General features: G+C 64.4%; 1 protein-coding gene across 1 annotated transcript in view; it reads left to right on the forward strand.

Moving 5' to 3' along the window:
- Window positions 1–556: 556 nt before the first annotated feature.
- The window catches only part of CASKIN2 (CASK interacting protein 2), a 31,453-nt gene continuing 13,119 nt past the window's right edge, over window positions 557–18,890 (forward strand). Inside the window, exons 1-2 of the mRNA XM_035558853.1 lie at window positions 557–605; window positions 2,761–3,496. Coding sequence (XP_035414746.1) covers window positions 3,403–3,496 — 94 coding nt within the window. The 5' untranslated portion in view covers window positions 557–605; window positions 2,761–3,402. The remainder of the gene's footprint in view (window positions 606–2,760; window positions 3,497–18,890) is intronic.

Consider the following 18,890-nt stretch of genomic DNA (forward strand, 5'->3'; position numbering starts at 1 on the left):
GCGGCGGGCCGGGCGCTTGGCGCAGCAGATCCGAGCCTCTGCGCGGCTTTAATCCGATCAGTGCCGGTAGAGCCGCCGGCATCACGCCGCGAAAGCCGGCCGGCTTGCTTGGGCCATCCCCCGCCTTAGCAGAGCCGTGCTGGGGGGAGCGGGGGGGGCAGAGGGGGGCGGATTGCAGAGGGGACGAAGGAATGGGACGGGGGGGGGGGATTAACGCGGGGCTCGGCCCGCAGCAGCACCGCGCCCCCCGGCCCCCTGGGGACCCCCCGGCCGCCGGCCCGGCCCCGCTGGAGGCGAGCGGCGGTAGCGGGGCTCCGGCCCGGCTCGGCACGGCTCGGCCCCGCTCCGCCGGCGGCGCCTGGCGGTGAGTGACAGCAGCCCCGGCCCTGCCCGGCCCGCCCAGCCCCCGGCCTTTCCAATCAGGCCGGGCCGGGGAGGGATTTCCTGCCGGGACGGGGAGGCACGGCTCGGAATTGCACGGCTCGGCTGGGCTCGGCACGGCTCGGCGCTGCACGGCTCCGCTCGGCTCGGGCTCTCCCGCTGCTTTTTGGTCTGGCACCGCGCGCTCCGGTCTGGCACGGCTCGGCACGCTGCGAGCGCCCCGGGTGAGTGGTGCTGCGCCGCCCGGGACCCCGAGCTGCCCCCCCGCCCCCGGAGCGGGGCACGAGTCCCACGGAGCCTCCCCGAGGCCGGGGCCTCGCCGAGCTGGGGCTGGAGGCGGCCCGGGAGGAGCCGGACCCCCCCCCGGCAGGGCGAGCTGCCCCCGGCCGCCCCTCCGAGCCCCGCTTTCTGCAGCTGCTGCCTCTCCCCCCTTCGCTAGCATCTTTCCTGCCCCGTTCGTGCCACGGCTTCGGGTTTGTTTTCCTCCCCTCTTTCCTTTTCTTGGGATTGGTGGAGAAACTTCGCTTCCCCAGGTGGATTCCTGGGCTGGAGGCTCGGCTCGGGCGGGCGGGATGGTTGCTGCTGCTTCTCCAGCCTTGTGCCTTCCGCAGCTCTTCGCTGCTGCTCCTCTCCCAGGAGGCTGAGGAGGTGGAGATTGGCATTCGGAGCTCTCCGTACCTCTGAGGTATTTGTTGAGCCTCGCACGCTCCAGGAGAGGCAGGCAGCAGCGGGAGGCTGTTTTCTAGGTGAGGCCACGTGGAGGGTTTTTTTCGTAATAAACGCATAAACAGCACCAACGCCCTCGTACTCACTGTTTGTGCTCGCAGAGCAGCGTGAAGTTGGATTCGGTGCGCTGAGTGAAGTGAAACAAGGTCGTTTTGAAGCCGGTAGAGCCGCAGGAGGCTCTGGGAGGTGATTTGTTTGTGGCGAGGGGTTGCTCTGAGCCGAGGGGCTGAAACTGTGTTGGGGTGGGGATAAGTTGTGGGGGTGCCCCGGAACACGGGGGTGAGAGCTGACCGAACCGGGCACTGCTATCAGTACCTGGTGCCGGGCTGCCGAGCAGCCCTGTGCTGAGGATTTGTTAGCCACACCAACCCATGGCCCCAGGGAATGACTGAGGGGGGGAGAGACCCCCAGCCTGGCCTGGAAATTTGGGCACCCCCTTGTCCCAGGAGCCAAACCAGCATCGGAGTCTTGCCCCTGCGGCTGCCCTGAATGCCACTGCACCCAGGGGAGGGCTGGAGCGGGGGGAGCCCCGTGTCGGGGGGCTGCACGGCTTCCAGGATGCCCGTGGGTGGGCTGAGCGGCGCTGTGCTTGGTGTGGGGTCCCGGGAGGCGCTGGGACGGCCCTGCTACTCTTGCCCCTGAACCAGGCAGGACCTCTCCTCCCGCTGTTGTTGCCTTCTCTCTCCTTCGGTGGTTTCTGTCCTCGAAGCAGTGACCTCGATCGCTGGGAGGAAGGAGCACCCAGTGTTATGTAAATGGCTGAGGGCGAGTGCTTTGGGAAGGGAGACGGCACGCCTGGGCGCTGGCTGCGGGAGACCGGAGCCGGTTCCCATCCAGCCCGGGTCGGCGTGGCGGGAGTCGCGGGGCAGCCCAGTCGTGCTGGCAGCCCAGCAGCTGGCACGGCGTGTGCTCCCTGCCCTCCTGCTCCTCCCTGGGCTTCGGAGCAGCCTGCTGGATGCACGGCCCTGAACCAGGAGGGATTTTCTTGCTGCCCCAGTGCAGGGGGAGAGCATGGGGTGGGAGGGGTGAACGGCTGCAGCAGGAGCCCAGGTCCTCTGGGGTGTCCCCACCGGCCACAATCGGGGCTTGATCTCGTTCCCCTGAGCGTGGCTGTGCTGCCTGGTTGCACCCAGCTTCTCGCTTTGGGCCCGAGAGCGCTTGTTTACTGGGTCAAGAGCGTCTTGGGTCCTGGGGCACTGAGCTCCCCGGGTAGCTCGGAGGGCCAGGGTTTGTCCCTGCGCCGGAGGGGAAGGGTGCCAGGCAGGTTCAGCCGGTCCCAGCGGCGGTGGAGGGAGGACTTTGGCTCAACCTCCCCTGCTCCATCGCGTGGGTGCCGCCACTGGCGGAGGGGAGGGGGAGATGTGGCAGAGCCCCGTTTGCTGTCATCGGGGAGGGCACGGCGTGGCCAGTCCCCTGGGCTGGAGGGCAGGGAAATGAGCAACAGCAGCAGCAGCACTCATCCATCCGTGCCCCCCCGCCAGGAGGCTTCCTCCACAGGTTCTTCCCTCTCCTTCTAACACGAGGATGAGCCGAGTCCCGCCAGGACTAAATATAGTCAAAGTATTTGTTCTTCGGCACGGATACAAAAGCTGTCGCGACGGAGCCGGGAGGTAAATGGCCTTTGAGGGCTGACTGTGCTCTTCCCCTCCGCAGGTCCCAGGCTGCCGTGCCAGTCCGCACCGGGGCTCGGCTGCGCGCGGGGCTCCCCAGCGTGGCTGCAGCGCTGTCGCCAAGAGGAATGCCGAAGCGAGGGGGCTAATGAGCACCAGAGAGGGAGGATCTATGACTTCCAGATGGCAACGAGCCTGTAATCCCTTTGGGAAGAATTAGGGACTCATCAGTGTGGCAGAGCCTGGCAAGGGGAGCAAAGCGAGGCACCTCCGGCTGCGGAGCCCAGCACAGCTTCAGCCGAGAGGCCCGCGGCATCCCAATGCCGGCCCCGCTGGGTGCCCTGCCCCAAGCTGCCTCGCTGGGTCTCGTGGCATCCCGTTGCTGCCGGGAGCCGGTCCCTCAGCACTGAACTCTCTCTGATCTTAACTGATTGCATGTTCTCCGACCGGACCCCGTCTGGGTCCTGCTCCTCCCGACGCTGAAAGGGACTTCTGCTGCTGACAGAGACACGTCTTCCTTCCTTTTTTTTATGTCCCGTGGGATTTTAAAGCATCTTTTTTGCTGGATTTCACCGCCTCTCCGAGCATGTTTTGAGGATTTACAGGCTTATTCTCATGGCTTTATAAACCTCCGGGATCCGAGGGCTTCTTCCTTGTGCGCCGCTGCCGCTCCCACCTGTCCGCCATGGGGCGAGAGCAGGAGCTGATCCAGGCCGTGAAGAACGGGGACATACCCGGCGTGCAGAAGCTGGTGGCCAAGATCAAAGCATCCAAGAGCAGTGAGTACCTGGGTGTGGAGCTGCTGCTTCCCTCGCTCCCGCCGGGCATCGCCGCGTGGCCCGGGCTGCGGGCTCTGCGCGGGGCCAGTTCAGCATCCGCAATGGGGTGTGAGCGCTGACTTTGAACCTGGCGGATGAGTTCCTCCACGCTTAGAGGCGGGAGCACGAAGGCTGCCCGTGCTGGTGAACGACTGAGCTGTAAATGATCCTCCCGGCAGGGCTCGGGTTCCCTTCGGGCTCAGCGCCAGGGGCCCTGAAGTGCGGGCACCGAGCGGGGAAGGGCGAGGGGAAATCACAGCGGGGCAGGCGGCGAAGCTGCTCAGGGGGATGCGGTACAAAGGGTCTTTAGCGATCGCCGCTCGCTCCTGGCCGTATTTATCTTGTGAAAAATTATCATCCGAGCCGGTCGACTGGAACCAATTGTCAAGCCTTGAATTTCAGTCTGGTAATGTTTAACCCTTCAGCAGTGCTGTTTTCTTTCATGTGTGCTCGGAAAGGTCAGCCACGAGCGGGCTCAGAGCAAATGCTGGGCTCAGCCCATGCTGAGCATTTGGTGAGCCCGGGGCCTGCTGCTGATGGTGCTGTGGGGGTCCTGGAGGGACTTTGGGGTCCCTCCCAAAAACTCCCAGAGAAAATGGGGGGGGGTAAAAAAAAATAAAATAAAAAATAAGTGGAGGAGCAGATTATGGCTGGTGCTGCAGACCTTGCAGAGAGCTGAGCTCCTGGATAGGTGCTCCGGTCATTTCTTGTGCCCTGCAGAGAGAAGGAAACTGGAAAAAGTAAATAAAAAGGCGCTTGTCGGCGGTGCGTGACCAGGGGAAGCTGCACGGCTCCTGTGTGGGCTGCAGGAGCTGATCTGGGTGAGGAGAGGCCGGAGAAACCCCTTCCCCGTGCTCGCAGCCTGCGGGGTGGCTTCAGCTGGGAAGTTGGTACAGGAAAAACACATCTGGGACCAGCTCCCTGCTGCAAGGTGCTTGTGGAAACTCCCTGAAGGGCCCTCCTGGTCGTGGCCCTTGCTGGGGCCACGCATTGTGGGAGGGTCTCAGGGGGCTTCAGGAAAGTTGTGGGGGAGGACAAATATTCTGGGGAGGGAGAGGGGAAAATCAGGCAGGAGAAAAAGCTTGAAGTCTTAATCGGGGTGGTTCAGGGCAGAGAGGCTGGTGCTGAGAGCCGTGAGTTAGGCTGGGGATTATAAACGTGAGATGGGGATAAAATCCCCTGCGTCGGCTCCTGGAGGGATTTGACTGGGGCTAAAACTTTGCAAATCCCAGCAGCTGGGCTGCCGCCTCTTGCCCCTGGAGCCAGCCCTGAGCCTACTTGGGGCACCGAGGGTGCTGGGTGCCCCATATCTGGGTGACAGGACCGGGCGCCTTCACCTCCACGCGCTGCTCAGGGTCCTTGGGGGTCACAGGCCGTGTGGGGCAGGTCCTGGGGCTGGAGCAAGGTGGGTTTCCTCGTGCAGGAAGTGCCCCAAGGCACTAAATAAATAACATCAGCCCCGAGCTGGTGTCCCACGGCCAGGCAGCACGATACAGGCAGGCTTGGGGCACCCACAGCTCTCCTCCCCTGCGTGCCGGGGGGGAGTTCACGCTTGTTTCCTCCGATACCTCTCGCTGTTAAGCCCCGTCTGTGTTTTCTCTGGCATCTTCCCTCCCTCCAGCCACGGGGCACCCACGTGAACGCCTGCCTTGAACTCCCCCGCCGCAACGGCGTCTGCAGGTCCCTCGCTCTGCTTATTTTCATTTTACTCCTTTATAAGGAGGGGGAGCCAAAAGCCCAGACCCTGGCAAGGCCACCTCGCCAGCCCCGGTTGCTCCCTATCCCTTACGCTTCCCTCTCCCTCCTCCCGCCCGCGCCATGCGAGCAGAGCGTTTGCTGCTCATTAAAGCGCCTTTTCCATATGACAGGCCGAGATGCCGATTTTTTTTATTTTTATTTTTAAATCCCTCTAAGAGTTCTGCTGCTGTCTCAGTGGATTCGGAGCTCCGTCACTGTGATTAGCCCTCCGGGACTTCCTGTGCCTAAAAAAGTCACCGCACGTAAGCAAGAACCGAGCGGCAGTCCCGGCAGCGGGAATTTCAGGGACGCGGTGCTTAATATGCACCGTGCGCGAGCCCTCGGCCCCATGCAGGCGCTGCCGTGCAAGTGGGTCACGGCACCTAGCATTGTACAGGGGGGGGGACAAAGTTTGGGTTGGGAGGAGCGGGGCTGATGGAGCAGCCATCCCGCCTGCGGGAAGGGGACATCGGGACACCGCCGTGGTCATCCCTACAGCCGGAGAGGAGAGCGGGCTGATCCCGCTGCCCCGGCCGCGCTTTGTTGAGGTTCTCCTGAGCAGCGAAGAAATGGTTCCTCTTTTTAATTTCCTTCCCTCTCCCCTCCCCTCCGCGTCTGAGCGCCGCAGAGTTTAATTGAAATTGTTAAACGACCCGTCACGGCTTTGGCCTTTCTCCCTGACGATCAATCCCGGCCCTGCCTGGCCGCGCTCGCTAACAATGCCCCGGCCTGGCCGCGGCGGCCGCGTGGGGCACAGGGGCTCGAGCCGGGGCCGCAGGAATCCCTGCCACGGGGTGACGGCTCCTGGGGCCGGACGGGTGCCACGGTGCGTGGTGAGGTTTGCGTGTCCCTGTCCCAGCTGGTGGCGGCAGCAGGGTGAAGGGGCAGGCAATGGGGGCGAATGCTGGGGGTTTTGTCTGAGGTGTGAGCCTTACCGCCCCGCCGATAGCCCGGGACTGGAGGTGCTGGGGAAGAGAACAGGAGCTGGGCTCGCTGTTTGCCTTCCTTCAGGGAGTGGTGGAGCTTTTTGTTTAAATGTGCACGAAGTGCAAAGAAAGGGCGACAGCTGAGCAAACTCGCGTTAAGCTCAAGGACGGGGAGCGCAGCCTGCCCTGCTGGGGCTTCGCCCGCTGTCCTAGGGCTGCCTCTGGCCCCTGTCACCAGCCACACCAGGGCTTTGGGGACTCCCAGACCTCAAGAACGTGGGTGCCTGGGGTTCAGATCCTCCTGGGGTTCAGATCCACCTGGGCTGTGACCTAACGAGCTGTTAAACGCAAGCAAAGCTTCTGGAGCCGCCTGGGCTGGCTCCCCTCGCTGCTGCATCCCGGCAGCACAGGGCACAGCAAGGGCTTCCTGTGCCAGCTCTCGGCTGCTGTCACCCGTCCAGCTGAGCAGGAGAGGGACGATGGCTGGGAGACCGCAGCGGGCAGATGTGGGCTAATTCGCTCCCTGCCTCCCGCTTAACTTTCCTCCTAATCCCTGGTAGCTGTATCAGCTTAAGCCCCGAAGCGTGAGGTTTAATATCCCTCCTCCTATTTGTTAGCCTTTGCCACCAGTGCTCTGTGTCCCCGTTCTTGGCAGAATCACCTGCCCTCACTCCGAGTCCTGCCGGATTTTTTCCTTGTCTCGATGGCAGCAGGTCCCTTGGGCATGCAAGGAAAAGGTCGCTGCTTTCCTCCACACAGGAGTTACTTTGTGATGGGGGTGGCTGCGCCTTCGTGCCGGGCAGCCCAGCCCACACCCTATCATGGTGTCCTTCAGGGAGGACCGTCCTCCCCTTCACACCTGCAGGGAGGTTTGGGTGGTGTGGGGAAGAGCCAGGACCTGCCTGCGGCGGGATCGTTATCGGTTCAGGCTCTGTCACGCCCCGCTGCTGGTGGCACAGGGACTGCTGGGCACCGTGCCTGTTCCGGTCCTGCCCTGGGCACTGCAGCTTGCTGGATCTGGCTGTGCCACCGAGCCAGCACACCGCCCTCACCGTGTCCCTCGAAGCCCGGCTTTCAACGAGGAGTTCCCAAACATCCTCGGCGAGGTCCTTTCTTCCTCCCCGCGCCTGCTGTAGGTCTGACGGGCCGGACCGGCTGCACAGCTGCGTGCGGGCTTGGAAAGGCCTCGGGCATGCCCGGCGCCGCCACGAGCGGTGCCGAGAAACTTTGCCAAAGCGGGCGAAGCTCCCCGTCCCCCCGAGAGCCACCGGGACAGCCCGGCCGGCGGTGGCCCCGCGCCGGGGAGCCCCCCGCCCCGCAGCCTGCCGAAACGTGCTTTCAACCAGCCTGCGGTGGGTGGGAGGGGGAAAAGGAGGCTTCAAAGGCTCCTGCGAGCGCGGCGCGGCCGCCTTCCTGCCGCGGGGATGGCGGCGAGGCTGCAGCTGCATGGTACGGAGGGGGGGCCTCAAATCCTTTCCTCCTCCCACGGCTCCTGGCCTCTCCGGGGGGGTCTCTTCCAGCAGTCGTGTGCCAGCCTGCAGTTTGCTTGGTGCTTTGTTTTGTTTTTTTTTTCTTGTTCCCCCCAGCACACACTGTCGTGAATCCCGGCTGCCCAGCTCAGGGGGGGAGTTTATCCCCTTTTCTTTTTATTTTCTGGAAGGACGAGCCCCACACAGGCAGCGGCAGCGAGAGGAGTGAGGCCGCGATTGCTTTTCAAAGCCGGCCTCTGCCGGTTGTTGTCTTTGGACAGGGGCCACAGGCGGCCCTGCCGGGGCCTGGCTGCCACCGCTGCACCCGGAGCAAGCGTCGCCGCGCCGAGCGGGGAGATAAGCCCCAAGCAAACAGTGTCACGAAGGCAGACGGAGCGGCTGGTGGGAAGGTGTCACCCAGCCCACGGGGCACGGCCTCGACGTCCTGCCCCGCTCTGTACCCCATCACCTCATCCCGGGTCCGTGTTTCTGTCCGCATCCTTTGAAAGCCCTTTGGCAGGGCAGTCTTCAACTCCTTGCTGCGGCCTCTGCCACCTGCAGCTGTTTTTTTTTTTTTCCTGTCTGGGTGAAGTAGTGGGGAGGAAAAAAAGGGGATTATGATGGGGAGTTGTATAAGGGACATGCAGGGGAGCTGCTCTGGGGTGTTGCTGCCTTCCCCAGGGGTTGGCCAGCAGCTCCTGCGCATCCCAGGGACGTGTCCATCTCTCCTGGGGAGCGGAGCAGTGCACAGGGCCGGGCTGGCTGCGTTTGGGCTGACGGCAATCCCCTACGCAGCAGGCGGGAGGCTGAGGTTTGGGGCGGGAGAGGGATTTCCGTCACTTGGGCATCTCCCGGTGACTCAGCCCCGGCCACAGGGCTCTGCTCTCCCTCTGTGAGAGCTGCAGAGGCCGTCTCAGCTGCCTGGCCCAGAAACGTGGCACGATTTGGGTGCCGACAGCTCCGAGGCAGGCGGGCAGGGAATCCCAGAGCAGCGTGGGACAGCGTGTGCCCGGCTGTGGGAGGCACACAGGCTGTAACGGGGACAGCGCTCCCCAGGGCTGCTCCCAGGCAGGGGAGGAGACGCAGCAAGGACACCGCAGGCACTTGTGTCCCGTCCTCCTTCTGCGTGTCTGGGACGTGCTGGGGGGGCACGGGGGTGGTGGCAGGCGGCTGGGAGCTGCAAGAAGGTGGAAGGAAGGCTTTCCGAGCGGCAGCAACCGAGCTGGGGGTGCTGTGGCGGACCCCCCCAGGGACAGGGGGTCAGCTCTGCGGAGAAAAACTCCCTGGTCAGCGTGTGGTGTGGGAGCGGGGCCTGCAGGGCTGGGGTCTCCTGCTGGAGCTGACGGTGTGCTCTGCGAGCACCTCTGCTGTGCGCTCTGCCACGTGCTTGGAAACGGCCCCACACGTGCCCGTGCTCCCTGGCTTTCCGCCACCCAGGGGGGAAGCTGCTTCTAGATGGAAACCTCGCCGTGCTCCTCCTCCTCCTCGTGCCTACTGGGGCTGAAAATCTCAGCTGTGACCTAGAAAAGCCGCCCAGAGTGTCTCCAGCACCCTGGGCATTGGCCCTCTTTGGAGCGGGGACAAGGCCATCCCCAAGGACTGCGACCAAGTCAGCAGCGCGACTCGTGCTGCCTCTCCACCGCACTCCCGAGGCCGAGGGTGGGGAGACCGTTTCCCCAGGCCGAGGAGCGAATTACCCAATTCCAGCACCTCTCGGGGAGGATGGTTTGCAGCTGAGCTGGCTGGGAGCACCCGGCAGCATCCCGGCGAAGGCCGGGAAGAGTTAAAGAGGCGCTCGGTGCCGTGCGTGTGTGTGTGCATGCACGCGCCCTGCTTTGTTTTGAAAAGCGCCTCGGCTGGCCTGGCCCCGCGCCAGTCCCGGGGCCGCCGCTGGCAAAACGCAGCTTCGGCAAAGAAGTATGAAAGGGCAGAAACTAAATAACAATAAACCACCTTTTCTGGCTCCTGCGGCAGGCAGGGGGTGGGGAGCCGAGGGGCGGGAGCTGCGAGCTTGCTGCTTTTCCCCCAAATTGTGCCACGGATTCCCCCCAAAATCACCCCCTGGCTGGAGAGGCGAGGACCTGCCTGAACCTTGGGCCTCACCGAGGTGTCCCGGTGAGTCACAGACCTGTCTGGAGATGCCCGACCTGCTTGGAAACGGCTGTGCCGGAGCGATCTTTACCCTCCTGGGGAAGGGCAGGACGCCCTCGCCCATCCCTCGCTCCCGTCGGATGCCTGGGACCGCGGCAGCCTGCGTGCAGGGTTGGGGGCGCGGGCACCGCGAGCTGTTTGCAACCCGGGGAGAGCGGCTGGAGCGGCAAATCAGCGCCGCTTCGATGGCAAGATAAGGGCGCAGGGCCGACCCGCGTGCGCGGCAGGTATGCGGCTCCTGCAGCATCGCAGGCTTGGTGCAACACGTTCCGGCTGCGCTTCCGCAAAGCCCTGCCAGCGCCGGTGCCGCTCCCCCAGGAGGCCCCAGCCAAATGTGTGCAGGGAGCGCGCGGGCCCCCCAGCGCCGCCGCGCAGCCCGGCCCCTGCCCCTGCCCCTGCCCCCGGGATGGGCCGAGCTGGGGGCGGGTGCGAAAACACCCCGGGGGTTCCTACCGCTGCCCTCGGCTGCAGGCACCGGGGGCGATGGTTGCGTAAGGCGCCCTCGCCTTGCCATCTCGCAGAGGGACTCGAGCAGAGCTCGTGGCCCGCAAGCTGGCGGCCGTGTGCAGTAGAGAGGACGGCTTGGGGAGCTCGAGCTCTCCGACCTTGTCCCCTTGGAGCAGCGGGCTCAGGGTCTCCGCGGCCCCTGTTCTTGCTCCGTCCTTCCCTCCCCTCCTCCGGCAGCCCAGCTCGGGTCTTGATCTCGTCTCTTTGCAAGGACAGGTGTAGATAAGGGGGTTTTGGGCTTGAGCCAAGTTGGGTGCAAACACCCCTAGGGAGAGCACAGACTGGGAAACCCTTGCAGCTTTCCCCCCATCTTTGGAGGCTTCTTCTCTGCCACCCCTGGCACGGCCGGGACGCGCCGTGCAGCAGCAAGGCGACGTGAGCGCCGCTCACCTTGGCAGCTTCCAGAAGGGGCCAGAGTCCTCCATGGTGGCTAATCATTGCCTACGGGGGGACGCGGTGCCCTGCGAGCCTGGCCAGCAGTGCAGGGCAGCGGGGATGGCTCTGGGCTCCAGCCCAGACCGCTCTGGTCACCCTGAAATACCTCCAGTTTGGTTTCGTTGGGGCTGATGTGGTGGGAAGGGCTGCTCCCGTCTTCCTCGAAGGAGCTCCCGGTTATCCTGAGAGGTTAAAAAGAAGGGAAATGCTCCTTGCAGGGGAAGAGGCAGTGGGGCACGGGGCAGCCAGGAAAGCCGTGGCAGCCGGCAGGGATTTGAGCTGTCCCTGGCCATTTCCTCGTTAGTAAAGCCACGTCCCAGAGCAGGACTGAGTTTTGGCCACGTGAGGAGGTGCCGTGAGACAGTTCCTGCTTGCAGCCTGGCTTTGTGGCGCGGGCACGTGGGTTTTGGCTCAACCCCATAGCAGCTCCTTGCCCCTCATGCGTGGGGGCCCCCAAACTTGTGTTCCCCTGGGCTAATGCTCCCCGGGGCTGGCGGAGCTCCCTGCCTCGGAGCGTCTGTCCCGCAGGTTGTGTTTAGCAGCACGTGCTGGGCTGGAGCTGCTTCACCTGGAGCCTGGAGTAGGTGGGGGTCTCCTCTGCCTCCCCGCCGCGTCACGGCTCTGCTGCACCCCGCTGCACCCTGCTCCGAATGCCTATGGGGCCGAACTCATGCTAGAGACAGCCCCAAATGTTTTCCTGGCTGGGGTGTGTGTGGGATGGGGGACACAGGAGCCAGAGGAGGGAGGGCTGGTGCGACGGGGTGTCTTTTGCCCTTTTGCTATGAAAACGAGCCAATGCGACCCTTTTTCCCCCTTTGCACCCCCCTCTTTCTCCTCGCCACCCCCTCCGGCAGGCGCTGCGAGGCGGCAGGCGGGGTTTTCTGTGCTCGGCTCCCAAGTCCTGCCTTTGCCGCCAACTCGGGCTTGCCGGGGCCGTTCCCGACACGCACCCGCCGCGCTGGAAAGGCGTAAACAGATCAGGTTCCCGGCAGGGGTCCAGGGACCGGGCAGGCCTTGGCTTGTGGCCCACCGCCGCTCGGTCACGTTGGGGTGTGGGAAGCACCGAGGGAGGGTGCTGGGACCACGGGGACGGGCCCTGACCCCGCTGTAAATCAGCCCGGGTGCGTTATGTGGTATGCGGGGGGGGGACAGTGCTGCTCCGTACCGCCCTTGTCCCCAGCTGGTCCCCGAGCAGCTGCTGGGTGGCTCCGGCACGGCTATGGGGCCACAAGCCCAGGCTGGGCGATGCGAGGAACCCCGAGCAGCTGGGGTGCAGGGAGGGCAGGAGCGCGGTGCCTGGAATAACTCAGCAGCCGCCGAGGCCCAGGGCGGGATGGGCACAGAGCCCCCGACGTGTCCCCGCTCCGCCGTGGGGACAGGGGGACGCCTCGCCCACGACGTAGGGCATCACTGGCTGCCGCAAGTGTTTGTCGGGGGAGTTTGCTTCCACCTGTGGACATGCAGCGTGGTGTGGGGCACCACAGCCCTGTGCCACGGCCGTACGGCTGTCTCGCCTCTCCTGTCCCCTGCGGGGGACCGGGGAACCCTTCGCTGGTGCAGCTAGGTGAAAATGTCCCTACGGACAGCGACAGGCAGGAGGGCAAAGGTGGGTCCTTCTCTCTCGGGCTCACCCCAGGCTGGATGAAGCTTGGCCCGTGCCAGGTGGGATGGATCCTTCCTTTCCCCTTCCTGCGGGCAGTTTCCTCTTGCCTCGGCGCGTGACCTTGTGCAGGGAATGAGGGCGGCGAGGAGACGTCGGTGCCCGCCATGCCCGAGCTGTTCCCGACTCACCCTTTCCTTTACCCGAGCTGGGGTTTGGAGAGGAATCCCTGCTGGCCCTGCGGCACGTGCCCTGCCGGCCCCTGCCACCTGGGAATGCCGAACTGCCGCTGTTCGACAAGATCCTGTTGCTCTTTCCCAACGCAGGTGCCACCGGGGGAGCAGGATGCCCAACGCAGGTGCCAGCAGGAGCAGGATGGAGGCTGTGTTTCAGCTCCGTCCAGGAGGGAAGGAAAAGGTTTGCTGGAGCTGCTCAGATCTGGGTTGTGATTCGGATCAAGCTCTGTGCGTTTGCTTGAAGGTGGTTGTGGGAAGCAAAGAGCTTCTTCTCTGGTCTCGCCAACCCGGAGAGGCAGCAGCCCCTCGGGGGAGGGAATCCTTGTTTCACAAGCAGGGGAAACATCCCCAGACAGGGTCCTGCTGCCTTCCCCATCCCCTGCACGGCCGAGGCCGCGCACATCCCGGGGGACCCGCCGGCGCGTTCCTGAGCGGGGCTGGCTGGCAGCAGCGCCGGCTCGCGGGGTCAGAGTTGAGGAAAGGCATCCGTGAGGTATTTTTAAACACTTGTGACTTCAAACCCCGTCCGCACAGCCGCGAGCAGCGGTTTGAGGTTAGTGCTCGGCTGCGGACGGCCGATTGCCCGGGGGTGCTGGCGGAGGGGGTGCCTCGGAGGGGGGAGATTCGGATCCAGGCCGCTGCAGCGCGGGGCCTGGGCCCTGGGAAGGGGCGATGGTGCTCGAACCGTGGACCTTCTTTCTGGGTGACCTCGAGCGAGTGGCTTCACCTCCCGGTGCCTCTCCTCCCATCCTGTGTGTGCCTTGCCTAGATTAGAAAGCATCCAGGGTGGGGACAGCGGCTCCGTCTGCCCCGGCAGCGCTGCTCCAGGCACACAGCCACTTCCCCCGGGGCCAAAGGGTGAGGAAGTCACAGGATTTCCAGCCACCGCATCGCTGCGTGCTTCGAGGACCGGCTCCACTGGCCGGAGCGGATCCCAAATGCCAGCTGCCACGTGCAGGGGACAGAGGAGCCCCTGTGGGTGCCGAGCTGGGGCAGACGGGGACAGAGCAGAGCGCCTTAGGGCAGCACCAGCCTGGTCCCCCTGCCTCAGCCTTGCCCTGCCGTCCCCAGGAGTTACACAACGTGCTGCAGCCTTCCGAGCTGGATCCTCACTCCAGTCCCTTGAGCTCACAGGGTTTTTGCCGGTTGCTCTTAGCTGCTCTCATTTTTATCTGGGGCTCCTCGTTGGAACGGTAAAATGAATAGTTAGGTGCTCCTCTGGAGCGTCAGAACCCTCCAGGTGTAGGTGGGTTGCTGCGTCCCTGCCCGCCCTCCCTAATTAACTGTTGCTCAGCGAATCCGGACCGACTGACCTGCCCTAATCCTCCCGTGCGAGCCGAGCCCTTCAGCTGCCTGCTCCTGGTACTCGCTCACCTCTCACGTCCGCCACCAAGCCCGGCCCGTGGTGGCAGCGGGGCGCACAGCCCCGGCCTGGAGGGGGAACCCGGAGGTGCCCTGGGAAGAGGATCCCCCCCTCAGGGCTGCCTCACGCGGCTGCTGAGGTTGTTTCCCTCGCCCGGGGCTCCCTTTGTGCTCCCATTCATGCTGCTCGCGTGGTCCCCCCACATCCTGCTTCCCCCCTTTCTTCCTCCCATTGAACGTCTGCCCGGCGGAGTGTTTTTCCCCAGATGCTGGAGTTTGCCATTTTCCCAAGCTGAGTCTGCACCAGTTCGTTCTCTGCTGCCTTCCTAATCTCTCTGAGGCCCTTTGTATTATTCCTGTCCGTGTCGATCTGCCCAGCAGCCCCCACGGGTTACATTAATGTGCCGTTTACTTGACATCACGTTTGTGAAATTGCTGAGGGTGCCGATGCGGCCCCTCTGCCTGGGCACCCGCAGGGACCGGCGGCCCCTTCCCTGGCTCCTGGCAGGGAGTTCACGCTGGACCAGCTGAACGGGAGCCAAAGCACGTTGGTAATGCCAGAGCAGGTCCTCTGCTGGCATCTGCACCCCGCAGCCCCAGAGGTGTCCCCGGCGTCCCCTCGGCACAGGTGGGGCTCGGCGCTGTCCTTTCCGGGGCGGCCGCGGGAGCCACACTTGGCCGCCGGCCCCCTCCGCTATCGCCCCATCTCTTCCCGCTCCGGGAGGTGTCCTGTCCTTTCGGAAGGATGGGGGAAATGGAAAAGGCTCCACCTCTTCCCTCGGCAAATACAGCTCCTCTGAGTTCACATCCTGCAGAGTGAAATAGCCAGGTCCCAGCAGGGACGGTGACTTCACCTCCCGGTAACGCGTTTCCCCGGCCAGCTGGGAAAGGAGCCTCCGTATCTCTGAAGGAGCCGCCTGGCTTCCCCCACCCGAAGTTTTTACCAGCTGTTTCCATCCTGACAGGGGCCGGGGGATGCAGAGAAAGATTTCAGCTCCGTGGGGAAGGGGAGCTCCTGTTCGGCCACGGTGCATCGGGGCTCGGCCACGAGGCTGGGGGAGCCCCGGGGCTCGGGGGAAGGAGTCGCACAGGTGCAAACCCCAAGGTGGCACGGGGAGATGGAGCGAGCACCCTTCTGAGATCCTTCTGAGATCTTTCTGGGGGCCCCAAACCTGGAGTAGGAGCACGCGTTTTGCTTTTGCAAGGAAAGGGGTGACTCCAGACACATTTTTCCAAAGGGCTCTTGTGGCATTGCTTCCCCTCCTCGGTGCTGGCCCCCTCCATCCCCACCGAGACTGCAAAACCTCGGGGTAGAGAGGCGAGAGCTGCACCTTCCCCAGCTGCACGGATGGGGACAGGGCTTCCGACTCGGCTTTTCCTTTCATTGTTCTGAGCGAGTTTGCTTTGAACGAGCTGTGTGTTTTTTCCTGCTTTGCTTAGAGGGGGAAATGGCAGGGGGGAAATTGGGGGTCTGGCTGGGGGTCCCTGCGGATGGCTGGGGCCGTGCTGCGGGTGAGGGGTGCCTGGAGTCGGCGCTGCGTGGGGATGCTGCCCCCGCTGTTTCCAACCTCTTTTAAATACTTCATTGTTGGATTTTCCCTGTGAAAAGCCAAAGAAGGAAGAAGTCTCTGGCTGACTCCGGGGTCCTGCTGCCGTGCCCCTTTGTTCATCAGTGGTTGTGGGTTCCCTAGACCAGCCCACGGAGGAAGGCAGAAACTTTGGGCCTCTCAAACTCCTCTGCTGTCTGCTCAGAAATGGGTTTTCGGCTCCTTCAGTGCAGCCTGTGCACGAGGGGACCCAGTGGGGTGCTTACAGTGAGACGCGGGGCTACCAAACCCAGGAGCGGGGCTTGTTTGTGCCGGGCATTGTGCAGCCTCTGCGGCGTCAACACGCGCAGGGCCCTGGCCAGCTCTGGTGCAGCCTGCGCCTGGCTTTGGAAGGTTTCTCAATGGATAAAGACGCTCATTATCCTCGAGGAGGTGCCAAGACACTGGGGTAGGGAATGATGAGGGGTTCCCAGGCACCTAGCTCTCTCCCATCGCCATTTGCCGTGTCGATGGGAATCCGCCTCCCTGCTCGCAGCCTCCCTGCCCCTGCCAGTTAACCCAGTGGCTTTGCCCCAGTCGGACGCACCCCATGGGCGCCTGGCTTGGCAGAGGAGCTGCTTGTCAGCGTTGGCTGAGAGCCCGTTTAGGGGTGCTGCGAAGCCTCAAACCCCAGCACGAGCCGTTTGTGGGCAGGAAGGCGCTCGTGGCATTCGGGTGCTCGGCCGGGTGTCGCAGGCAGCAGCACCCTGGCACCCACCGCCACCCTCCCGTCTCCTCAGGGAAGATCGGGGGCCCCTTCCCACCGATCTTGCCACCTTTTGGAGTGCGGGCTGGTGGCTGCGGCAGGCAGCCAGGGTTGGGAGCCTCTGCTTTCACCCAGCCTCTGTCCCAGGCTCGCTGGGCAGCTTCGGTTGTGTCTCTTCGTGTCGCTGTGGCCGAGTTCCTTCCCTATCAAAGCGGGCGAATCTCTTCCGAACCAGTCGGGGAACAGCACTTCAAACAGCAGGTTTGCTGGGCGGCCGCGCCGGGAGGAGCTGGGTGTGGGTGGCCGCGGCGGACGTGCCTGTGGACGGAGGGGTGGCAGGAAGGGGAAGATTCCCGCAGAGGAAGGATGGATGTCACCTCTTCACAGCCCATTTTCTTGGGAGACACCAAGTCTGCCCTGAGCCCCTGGCCCAAACCTGCTGCAGGCCAGGGCAGGGCTGCTCCGGGCCATCGAGGCCGGGCGGAGCAGGTTGGGTGAAGCTGCCACCTCCTGCCACCTCCGCCTCCAGCCCCACGAGGTCCTGGCTCCCTGCAGGAGGCGGCTGGTTAGCTCCTCCAGCCGGTTTATGGCCTCAGTGGGGACAGTCCCCTGGTAGATTTTATTTTCCCGAGAGCGTGTGTGCTCATACTTGGTGCGTTCAGAGCGCACAGCTCTGCTCCCACCTCCCGTGGCAGCAGGCACGTGTCCCTGCGGTGCCCAGACGGAGCACAACGCACGATGCGTCGGGTGCACGGTGCTCGGGGCTGGGCGTTTGGGGCTGCTCCTGGCTGGTGGTACGGGGATGCTCGGGGTGCAGGGACACCCAGGCCTGCAGTGTGGGGTCTGTGCCACGCACGGATAGCACCACACAGTGAGGGAGCTCTGCTGTGGCACACAAAGTCATGGGGGGTCACAGCAGAGGGAAGGCAAGCCTGCTTTCTTGCCCCTCAGCAGGTCAGGAGGCCCCAGGGGACGCGTGGCAGGTGCCCGGGGTGTTTGGGTATTTCCCTCCCCAGCGTGACGTGTCCGGCAGGACCGTGTCCGTCTGCAGCGCAACGCTGGAGGGGAGAGCGGGCGTCCTTGCAGGGCCGAGGTCCCCGGTGAAGGGCGCGGGTGAGTCACGGTGCCCGGCGTGCTGGCACAGGGGGTGCCGGCAGGGCTGGGCGAGGGCACGCCTGGCTCCACGCAGCCGGCACAGCCGGCGCCGGGCGAGCGCCCCAGGGGGGGTAAATACGGGTTTGTGCCGGGCCGGCTGCCAGCGGTGTGCTGAGGCACCCGCCCTGGCCGGCTGCCCCCCCTTGGGTGCCCCCACACCCCAAGAGGAGCTGAGCGCAGCCCTGCATCGCCATGGCAGGGAGCAGCCCAGCCCCACGGGGAAACCGAGGCACGGGGGCAGCGGCACGTGGCCGGAGGGGGCTGATGGCTCCGGGGAGCTGCTTCGCAGCACCTACATGGGGCCGTGCCACCCCGGGCTCCCCCCACAAGCAGGTGTAAGGCAGCTCCCTCCCAGCCAGCGATGCGGGGACTGGAAATCTGCTGTGAGCAAGTGCCCGAAACGCTGAGAAGCAGCACGTTCCCCCGGCTGGGGTGCAGCGATCGGCCGCGAGGGTTGTGGCACCAGATCGTAGCGGAGCCTCCGCCACGGCCGGCGTCCCGAGGAGCACGTGGGCCAGCATTTGTAAGCAATTTGCTGGAGCTCTCTGGAGGTGTTTCCTGCCTGCCGCTTTGGCAGCGAGTCGCCGCACAGAAGCTCGCTGCCTTCCCTTGAGGCCTCGCTCAGCCCCGGCCGGCGCTGCCGAGCCTCGTCCTGCCCGGGCAGGAGCAGGCGAGCACGAGGGGCGCGGATTGGGGCCGGCGGGACCCCCGGAAGGGGCACGGGGCTGAGCACAGAGGATGCACGCGTCCAGAGTTAACCCTTGGGGGGTGCAGAGCCGTGCTTTTCCCTGGAAATGTCCCCATCAGGGTTTTTTGCCTTTTGGTGTCAGATCCACCTTTTTTCTGGTCTTAGCTCAGGGTTAATCCTTCTGGGACGGGTGCGTGATCCCTGCGGGGAGCAGGGCTGTGGCCAGGCCCGCAGGCTCTCTGGCCCCGGTGCAAACCCAAAGGAGGTGACGAGGCATCCGAGAAGGATCCGACCACCTGCCACATCCCGGTGCCGTGGCTGGATCAGCCCTGCTCAGCCTCGCAGGGTGCTGGGTGCCTGCTCCTTCCCCTGCCTGCACTTTATCTTTCATCCTGGCTTCAAACCCTGCAGATCTCCAAGCAGTGATTTACCCAGCTACAAAATGGGGATGAATTCCTTCCCTTCCTCACCAGGAGGTCATTTCCATTCCAGAAGAGCCCCGAAGGCAGAGACTGCTCCCAGCTCCTCTCTTTGTCCCTGCTGCCTGCCCCACGTCCTGGCATTGCTCTGCCGAGGATGGACCATGCAGGGCAGCGGAGTGGGGAACTAATTTGAGGAATGTTGCTTGGGGAGAGGAGCAAAAACACAGGAATTTGACCGTGCAGATGCTGGCTGCTGCCGCCACAGGGCCACCCGCTGTGTCCCAGCCCTGCTCGCCGGACCCCTCTGGCCAGCCCCAGCCCCTCACAGGGGATTTTGGGGGCAGCTCTCCCCATTCAGACAGCAGGCACTGCTCA

The sequence above is a fragment of the Cygnus atratus genome, chromosome 18 (assembly GCF_013377495.2).
Source record: "Cygnus atratus isolate AKBS03 ecotype Queensland, Australia chromosome 18, CAtr_DNAZoo_HiC_assembly, whole genome shotgun sequence".
Lineage (NCBI taxonomy): Eukaryota > Metazoa > Chordata > Aves > Anseriformes > Anatidae > Cygnus > Cygnus atratus.